Below are 8,780 nucleotides of genomic sequence, written 5' to 3'. Positions count from 1 at the left end.
CGATAACGATTACACGATAACTCACTGCAGGCTATGTGACCAGGCGGTGTGACCAGTGCTGTCGAGGAAAGGCGCCAAGAATTCAAAAAAATAATTATATGCCCGTTACTTCCAAACCAATAGGCTACCTTGTACTCGCTGAAAAGCCGGGAAGCAGGGAATTACCCCCCTTGCCGAAAAGTAAGCGAGAGAAATAATAGTTTCAACAGCACAGTACTTCTGAACTACTGATTACATATATCAGTGAACTTTGCCTCAGAAGCCATTTCCGGATATCCAAGGACACAAATAGGTGTGGGATGCAGGACGACATCTGTTGCTTCAGTTGTCCGCTTAGTTTTGTCCGAGCAATGAGAGAATTCGGCTTGTGATTGATGCAGCTTTTTGCGCAGCAGCGAATTCTCAAACGGCCGGACTATCTCATCAGTATTTATATCGCAATCGCTGACTTTGGCGGCGTGCCGCCATCGCGCCCTCTCTTTCGGACCCCACTACCCGTCCCGCTCTGCTTCTAGCTCTGCCTCTGGAACAGCAGCAGATATGGCTTGAAAAGCCAAGTAAACACTTTGTTGCTACTTGAGTTTTGACACAATTCGAGGACTGCAAGTGGTTCCGCCCAAGGCGATCTCAAAGTTCCCTGTGTCTGCCTTAAAGGTCCCAACACTTCAGTCGTCGAAAGGGCCTCTAGTTTCCATCGAGCCGATGAGCCATTGAGCCCACAACTGCTTGTGCGGCTTAGACTCCAAATGAACCATGTATGGTGTCCCGTGTGGACATATGTATGAGGAAACAGGCTCAATTATCAAGTTGCCAAGCCTCGTGGCACCGAGTGCACCGAGTGCACCGGTAATCGCAACGTTTATCTATCGAGGTATGTCGAGCTGCGATCTTCAGATAGATTGCCTGCGAATGGAATCAATGTTTACCCAGATCGCTTCTATTGTTTCTACTATATATATACATATATATCTTCAGCGTGGTCAGCGAGTTATGCGAGCAGTGGAAGTGTGTGAAGGTTTTGTATTTGCCTGTTTAGGGCTTTGCAAATAAAGCAAACAGATTGCGCCGTAGATCGCAGCGCCGTAGGTCATACTGTCTGCCATGATTTTTCCAGAAGCTATTTTTCTAGCTACAGAAGAGATTACCTTATATAGTATAGTATGCTTGCAGACTTGATAATATCAATGCCTGCGAAGAGGGGATCTGAGTGGCTTTCTTGAACATTAGTTTATACAAATGCAGCAGATTGCGATGTAGTCTTCGATGCAAAAGGTCAAATTCCCACAGGTAGCTCAAGCGGAATACGCATACATGCAAGTATATCAATTCCGAATTCCGACTTCCGACGGACGGCAGTCGATGTCCAATGTGATAGCCCGCCGACCCCAATCATTTGGACCGTCGCCGTGTGCTCCTCGGAAACCAAATCCGCAATGCAGATAGCGTGGATTCGGATGCTACACCTCAGCATTGCCATGGCCACTTTGTAGTGGAGTGCCTTTAATTTTAGATCGCTCACTTCTGTAGTTCAATACGTCATTTGAGATTAGTTCGAGACGTGGGTACATACACCCATACACCCATACACCCATACACATGTACAACACATACAATCGGAAGAGCTGGCGAATTCTGAATTTTCTGAATTCTGGGGTCAAGGGCGATGTCCAAGTAGTTCAGGCAGACGCATGGTGAACTAAATAGACGGCGCCCAGACGCGATTAAAGGTGATATATGATTCCATTGTTGGACTTGTTGTCAAGTTCAATCCTCCGTCGCATTATAGTTTCGATCCCTGACTCACCCCGACTGACTTGGAAGTCAGAAGCTACGATCGGATCCGGATTTGGCCTGCGCCTTGCGTCTCAAGATCCAATCCAAGCAGTTTGGCCACAGAACATGACGCAATGTCTATATGCATCGCTGCAAATGCTGATGAGCGGCAAATCAGAACAAAGACATTGCTCTGCCTCCACGTTTGTTTTCAAGAACGTGCCATCTAATGATAAATCACATCCTAAGGCGATTGGTCAGGGTTTTTCGCCGGAAACAGCGATCTGGGTTTCTACAGATTTTGGCTTATGTTCCTGAGTCGCAGTTGAGGAATCGTAGTTAGCATGCCCATGCTAGTCATACGATTACGAGTTTCGCCTGAGGTAGCATACTTTTTGGATTACTGGCGCTACGAATATTGCCGCACCCGGTAATTAATTGCAATTACATTCGCTTAGCACTCCCCGACCAGATTTGCATTCAAACACGTGCTGAGCGGTGCAATCTCTATGGTTTATAGTTGGTATTCCATGGATGCACCACGTCAGGTGCACCGATCATCAACTGTCTCCCTCAACTGTCGCCTACACAGAGAGCCGAAACTCTCCGAGTTTCTCAGGTTTCGAGTTTAGCACTACTTCAGACTTAGATCTGTGTGTTTGGTGAAGTACCCAAGGCCCGAAATCTGTTAATCTCAATGTGCTCCGTCGCTTTGAGGAATGTGCAGTACTGGTCGTGTTTATCGTCGACTAGGTGCGCAGATGTAGCTACATATATTGCATACGGATTTGAGGTATGCCGACCACGTCGCTCGCCTGGGCGATGCCGATGTGTACAGCATTTCAGAATCGAGAGTCCGAGAGGCTTTCGGATCGGCATGGGATCTGGTCGGACGACGAGGCCAGAGGCTGTGTGGCCAAAGGGATTGATCATCGGCCGAGATTCTTAGGATTCCAATTCAAGCCAGCACACAGCCACTCAAAGCTGTTGCACTAAGTCTGGGAGTACAACTATGGAGTAAGTTCTTCCCACTTTGAGCAAACTGAGTCTGGAGCCTCCCACCCCCATTGAAACTGCATCTGCGGAGCACTCGGCCTATACTATGTACCGTCGATAGATAGAGATATGGGGTGGCGACAAATATCGGTGCGGTCGCAGCCGACTGCGCCGCGGACAGCACCTGTTGCTGATAAGAGCTTAATATATATAAGTGCGCCGGCGGGGCGGCAGTTTCCCAGTCGAAGAAACCGGCGAAGCAGGTGACCCCAGAGAAAGCCCCTGAAACCCAGAGAAATCCGTGGTATTACTTCGCAGCCAGAAAGGACAGCTGGATAGATGAAGCTGGACGACAAGCAGAAGCGCCTGGGCCACGAGCCCCCCAAGTACCTCAACGAGGACTTCTTCAAGGCGGCGCTGGAGGACGGACTTCGGGACATGCGGGTGGACATCAAGAAGATCATCTTCTCCGAGTCGAGTGGTGGCGGCGGTGAGAACTACTGCAGCAAGATCTACAGGGCCAAGGCCCTCTACCGCAGCAGCAAACGGCAGCTGGACGAGGAGCTGGCCCTGATCGTCAAGAGCATTGCCATCACGCCGGCCACCCAGTTCCTCGAGGAGCTGGCCGTGTATCTGCGCGAGAAGATCTTCTACTTCGACGTCCTCGGCAAACTGGAGGTCTTGATCGGCGACGGCTCCAAGTTCGGAGCCAAGTGCCTCTACACAACCCGCGAGCCCATCCAGACGATCGTCTTCGACGACCTCACCCAGTACGGCTACAAGTTGGCCAGCCGGCAGAGCGGGCTCAACGAGGAGCACTGCGTGGTCATCCTCAAGAAGCTGGGCAAGTTTCACGCCAGCTCCATGGTGCTGGCCGAGAAGGTGAGTACTCGGTTGGTAGATTCACTATCTTAAAGTAAGGTGCCAGTATAAAGGATGAATGTTTTTCCTTTCCCTATGATAATCAGCCATGATAATCAGCTATGATAATCACCCACAACGCATGCGATTTTCATTTCACTACAGAATTGTTAATGGGCGTTACCTAATATACAAAAACCATGTTGCCTATCAATGGGATTTTTGCTGATCAAGTGATTGCGTCAAATGCAGTCAACTAAATGATTAGTTACAGATTCACAGTGGGCCTTTGAAGTGTGCATACAAAGAATATATAGATGATGCTGACTAACAACACTCATTTCGTACTTTGTAGATAGATTCGCAGTAAATAAGACCGCATTTAATAAGCAAACGTTTTCACTCTCTCTTTGCCATCCTAAAGCCAATGTCTAATCAAAATCAGAAATGGGTAAAGTGGGCAGGAGTTTCTCAGTTTTTTGATGTCATGTTTATTTTACTGGCTTGGACTCGTTGCAGGAACCCAGTGTCCGCGAGCACTTCACCACCGGAATGCTGGACGAGAACTACATCCGCACCAACGAGCGGTTCATCAACTTCATGACCCTCCAGTGCCGGACTTTGGCCAACGTCGTCTCGAAGTGGCCCGGATACGAGTTGCTGGCCGAGAAGCTGCACCACCACTGCGACAACATCAAGGAGAACCTGGTGACCACCGGACGGCCGTTGCCCGGAGAGATCACTGTGCTGAATCACGGCGACCTGTGGGTGAACAACTTCATGTACAAATACGACGACGAGCAGCCCACGCAGCCCATCGATGCCATCTTCGTGAGTGCCCCGACTCCACTTGAATCTCTTACTATTCCGGACACTAATTGTGGTATGCGATATATGCCATTCCAGGTGGACTTCCAAAACAGCTTCTTCGGCAGCCCTGGCTGCGACATCAACTTCTTCCTAAACAGCAGCGTCCAGCTGGACGTGCTGATCCACCGGCGCGAGTTCCTCATCCAGACCTACTACGCCTCCCTGAGGGACAGCCTGGAGCGGATGCACTCGGCGTTCGTGCCCAGCTACGCAGACATTCAGCAGGAGATCCGGGCCAGGGAGCTGTACGGCTTCTTCTCGTCCTACGCCTTCCTGCCGATGGTGACCATGAAGAAGGAGGACTCGTTCGACATCAGCATCGAGGCGCTGTCGGACCAGGACTTCGCCAAGAAGAAGGTCCAGCTGATGTTCTCCTCCAATCCCCGCACCACGGACACCTTGCGCTACGCCTTGCGCCGCTTCGACGAGCTGGGCATATTCGATTGATTTGTGGCGTGGGATCATGGGACCGATCCCCACGGATCCCCAGATCCTTTAATCCTTAGGCTAATCGCGAATTTTGCTACTTTTACCAATGGTTTTTTTTTGTTTTTGTTTGTAAACAGTACGTAGAGTTAAGCGCATTCTATAAATTAAGCATTATATCTACTCATAAAAATAAAAAATTGCCTATTTGGGGTTTTCATTTTCACAAAGACGCACTGGAGTTATGTTCTGGAGTTCTTCTTCGATGATATATTCGTGGACACATTGTCGCAAGTGAAGAGAAAGCCCCAAAAACCGCGCAAGATTACAATTACTAGAACTCCCAGGTGGAAAGCCACTTGAGATTGTGCATTGTAGAGTTGGGTTCGTTGGCCAGAGGACCACTCATTCCATAGGCCAGTGGCGAGAAGACGGCAAAACTGTAGACCAGGATCGAGAGCACCAGTCCCAAGACGACGTGGTGGATCCACTTGGGCAGAACCCTCATGATGTAGTTAAACATGACGCCTGTGGGAAAGTAAGTATAACAAAGCAGTTCAAATGCAATTTGTAAACGATGCAGTATTCTTTTAGGCTCACGTCTACTATTGAATCATCTGCTTACCCGTTAGCAAGGAGTTGAAGATCAGGGCCGGGAAGTAGTGGTGGAAGTAGAGCACCCTGCCCATCGCCCAGAAGGGCAGATAGTGGAGCACCCAGCCCACGAAAAGCCAGGCGGCCGCCCGCAAGGACTGCGCCGGGTTGGGTGCCTCCAGGGAGCCACCGGGAACGGCCTTTGGAACCTTCTCCTCCGCCGGAAGACAACAACTGCAGACGTCCGTGGTCGAGGGCTCGCTCTCCTCGCCCTGAGCCACCGTCTCCGAATCGGGAGCTAGTACTGGTTGATCCTGGGCTGCAGATCGGGCGAAGCCAGCTCTTCTTTGCTGCACGACGGCGTTGAAGAGGAAAACCGCGACGAAGAGTGCCAGGAAGACCAGGTTGCTCCACCAGATCAAGGGGTTTCCCAGCAAGTAGATGCGGTAGCTGCTGCCGGAGAAGAACTGGCCCTGGAAGGCAAAGGAACTCTTTACTTCTTCTGCCATTCTTTCATCGGCTAGTTATCATCATACCCTGTAGTTGATGGGCCACTGCCAGGGTCTGCTGGTGACCTCGCCCTCCTTGGGCTTGAGTCCTGCGTTGCCCTGCAGCATCACGGCGTGGGATTCGAGGAAGCGGGCGAAGAAGCCGGGGGCATACACGCTGAAGCTCACACTGGTCACTGTTCGGATTTCGGACAGAGATTGAAACATGGTGAATATCTGCCGTGATAGAATATTCGGTAGTGTTTACTTACACAACTTGTGCTCGTTGTCCTCGACGTTCCACTGCGAGTACTTGTCCCGCACGTTGGGATTGCAGGACACCTCCTGCTGCTCGAAGCCCCACTTCGGCAGCTGCTTCCCACTGGAGGTCAGGGCGCAGTTTTGCAGCAGGTGGATGAACTTGAGGCGGGAGGTGACCGTGTGGACCGTCTCGTTGACCTTGCCGCCCACAATCAGGACGCGCCAGGCGTCGTTGGCATCGCCTACGCCCAACTAAAAGTCATCATGAGCTTTCTTCCTATCCTAGTGAGTTCAAAGGTAAAAGGGTTGGTGCTCACCTCGCCATAGCCGGTGACCTGCAAGTGCTTCTTGGTCATGGGCGCCGGTTCGTTGTGGGAGTGCAGATTCCTCTTGGTGGCCACGTGGGTCAGGCGGACGATGTCGCCGTGCCGGAGGATCTGAGGCTTGCCCTTGGGTAGATTCTGCTTGTTGTGCGGCCTGATCTGCCACCTGTTGTTCTCGTCCTTGTGCGTGTAAGTGGTGACCTGCTGCTGCCTGGCGCCCGATCCCTTGGGATACAGGTGGTAATGCGAGTGCAGGTAGCCTCCGCCCGTCTTGTGGTTCTTGATGGTCACCACCGATCCGTAGGCCACATCTCGGGGCATGCTGGCATTATAGAGCGAGTTGCCGATCAGCCGCGACTGAAAGGCCGAGCTGTAGAAGCCATCTCCGTTGCCGCTGCGGTTGAGCACACTCAGGTGGATGTAGAAGAACAGGACGTAGAGGAGAATGGGCCAGACAATCAGGGTGATGGCCCGGCAGGCCAACTGCTTGGCGGTCTCCAGAATGGGCTGTCCCAAGTCGCCGAGGATGAGCCACAGCTCAGTGGCCGTGTGCAGACCGACCAGCAGCACCACAAACAGGCCCACAAACTTCACGCTAATCGTGCAGGACAACATGGTGCCGGTGAGGAAGAGCCAGAACCACCAGCGCAGGCCGTACGATCCTCCGGAGGCCGTGGACTTGGAAATCTTCACCATGCCCCACACGGAGGCCATCATGAAGAACAGCAGAATGGGGTCCAGCAGGATGTACTGGTTCAGCGTCAAGAGACCCACATCTAAACGGAGCAATTAGCCGGAAGATGGACATGGACATGAACATAAGTGCTACACTCACCGAACACGAGATAGGCAGCCGCGAGCAGGGCAGCTTCATGGGAGCGGGTCAGGTCGTAGACGGTGTCGAATCCCATGGGCATGATCAGGGCTCCCAGCGTGGTGCAGAACTGTGGGCGAGAGCAATCAGTAGGACACCTGTCTTGGGGGACTGTAATCACGTACGTATCGCATGCCCTGGTACCGCGTCTCGTTGTACTTGTCGCCTGGCTTCTCGAAGGGAAACGTTCCGTTGTAGCCCGTCAAGTAGCCAGAGAGGCCAATGAGCATCTGTTTGTTTGAAGACATTTTAAATTTGAAAGCCTTATTTGCTTAAGTATTGTATATTTAGTAGCCCACCTTGCCCAGCGGCGGATGGACGTCGAAGAAAAAGGTCCTGTTGATGTACCAACTGCCCATCTTGCCGAAGTGCGTCTCATCCCAGCTGGAAAAGAGATGGGTGAGATCCGTGAGTTCCGCGAGCCACCTTCGAAAGAGGTTATCCTACCATATGTGATCCGGTTCGGTGACCTTATAGAAGCGGGTGGCGAAGGTCACCAGGAAGACGGTGGCCAGCAGCAGCCACCAGTTCCTGTTGTTGAGTTTGTGTTTTTGGTAGGAATGGGATGAGTTTCAGTACATTTCTCTTGCTTTGATCTCGCCGCGCTTACCAATTGGCCTCTTTGCTGGACGTGGACGCGGTTCTAGGTGCGCCTTGGGCCACATCCTTGACTGACCCTCGTCTGGGGCACTTGGGCGCTTTGACAACACTCGCTGCCATGGATCTAGTGTATGCTACTTTTGGCCGTTAAAAATGGAACACTTCTTGGAGCGGTGCACACGTCAACAAAAACAAGGCGATCATACTTTCTCTCTGCGCGAGCGACTCGATCTTTCTTCGTTCTTCCTACTGCTTTCTTGGCCAAAACCGGTCTGCAGGTCTGCAACTTGGCTTGGCTGTGCTTTTGGCCAAACAAATCGGGCTTAGGCTATCGGGGCGCTGCAGCCACGGGCTATCGATAAATCTCGGCCAAGACGAGTCTCGGTCTTTGTTACCAGTCTTTGCGTAGAGTCCACAGCGCATCTGTTGGATACTCGTGGTACTAAGGCGTAGAAACGATCTCAAAAGTATGCCATGTTTTTACGGTCTGTGGCAGTGGAGGTCTACTCATCTCAAGAGGTGGTCTACAGATCTCAAATATTATATTACATGTCTAAGCTCACCTCTTCCCCTTCTGGTTCGAAGTCACCCATCGGATTTCGTTCACCATCTTTCCGGACTGGGACTCTAAGCTTATTCGCACAATATCATTTGTTCGCCCAGAAAGAACGAGTATGAAGGCTTGGAATCGCTTCTGCCCCTCTCGTCTCTCGT

General features: G+C 51.4%; 2 protein-coding genes across 2 annotated transcripts; one reads left to right on the top strand and one right to left on the bottom strand.

The window, feature by feature from the left end:
- The first annotated feature begins 3,001 nt into the window (after window positions 1-3,001).
- LOC6523840 lies at window positions 3,002-5,156 on the top strand. The gene is made up of 3 exons (XM_002099677.4): window positions 3,002-3,651; window positions 4,150-4,461; window positions 4,537-5,156. The coding sequence occupies exons 1-3, from the start codon at window positions 3,109-3,111 to the stop codon at window positions 4,945-4,947; spliced, it is 1,266 nt and encodes a 421-aa protein (XP_002099713.1). The 5' UTR covers window positions 3,002-3,108; the 3' UTR covers window positions 4,948-5,156.
- Window positions 5,157-5,168: 12 nt separating this feature from the next.
- Window positions 5,169-8,443, bottom strand: LOC6523839 (protein O-mannosyl-transferase 2). Its single transcript, XM_002099676.3, has 10 exons — window positions 8,077-8,443; window positions 7,914-7,997; window positions 7,766-7,850; window positions 7,592-7,696; window positions 7,428-7,536; window positions 6,587-7,368; window positions 6,281-6,521; window positions 6,057-6,205; window positions 5,552-5,993; window positions 5,169-5,454 (listed from the first exon to the last, which is right to left on the bottom strand). Exons 1-10 carry the CDS (start codon window positions 8,184-8,186, stop codon window positions 5,261-5,263), a joined length of 2,301 nt encoding a protein of 766 aa, XP_002099712.1. The 5' UTR covers window positions 8,187-8,443; the 3' UTR covers window positions 5,169-5,260.
- Window positions 8,444-8,780: the final 337 nt, after the last annotated feature.

The sequence above is a fragment of the Drosophila yakuba genome, chromosome X (assembly GCF_016746365.2).
Source record: "Drosophila yakuba strain Tai18E2 chromosome X, Prin_Dyak_Tai18E2_2.1, whole genome shotgun sequence".
NCBI lineage: Eukaryota > Metazoa > Arthropoda > Insecta > Diptera > Drosophilidae > Drosophila > Drosophila yakuba.
The sequence above is the reverse complement of the archived record's forward strand: the minus strand, read 5'-3'. Positions and strand labels throughout refer to the sequence as shown.

Coding starts and splice junctions, on each gene's coding strand:
- LOC6523840 (XM_002099677.4), top strand. CDS start 3,109: ATGAAGCTGGACGACAAGCAGAAGCGCCTGGGCCACGAGCCCCCCAAG. Junction 3,652..4,149: donor CCATGGTGCTGGCCGAGAAG/GTGAGTACTCGG, acceptor GACTCGTTGCAG/GAACCCAGTGTCCGCGAGCA. Junction 4,462..4,536: donor AGCCCATCGATGCCATCTTC/GTGAGTGCCCCG, acceptor ATGCCATTCCAG/GTGGACTTCCAAAACAGCTT.
- LOC6523839 (XM_002099676.3), bottom strand. CDS start 8,186: ATGGCAGCGAGTGTTGTCAAAGCGCCCAAGTGCCCCAGACGAGGGTCA. Junction 5,994..6,056: donor AGTGGCCCATCAACTACAGG/GTATGATGATAA, acceptor TTTGCCTTCCAG/GGCCAGTTCTTCTCCGGCAG. Junction 5,455..5,551: donor CTTCAACTCCTTGCTAACGG/GTAAGCAGATGA, acceptor ACTTTCCCACAG/GCGTCATGTTTAACTACATC.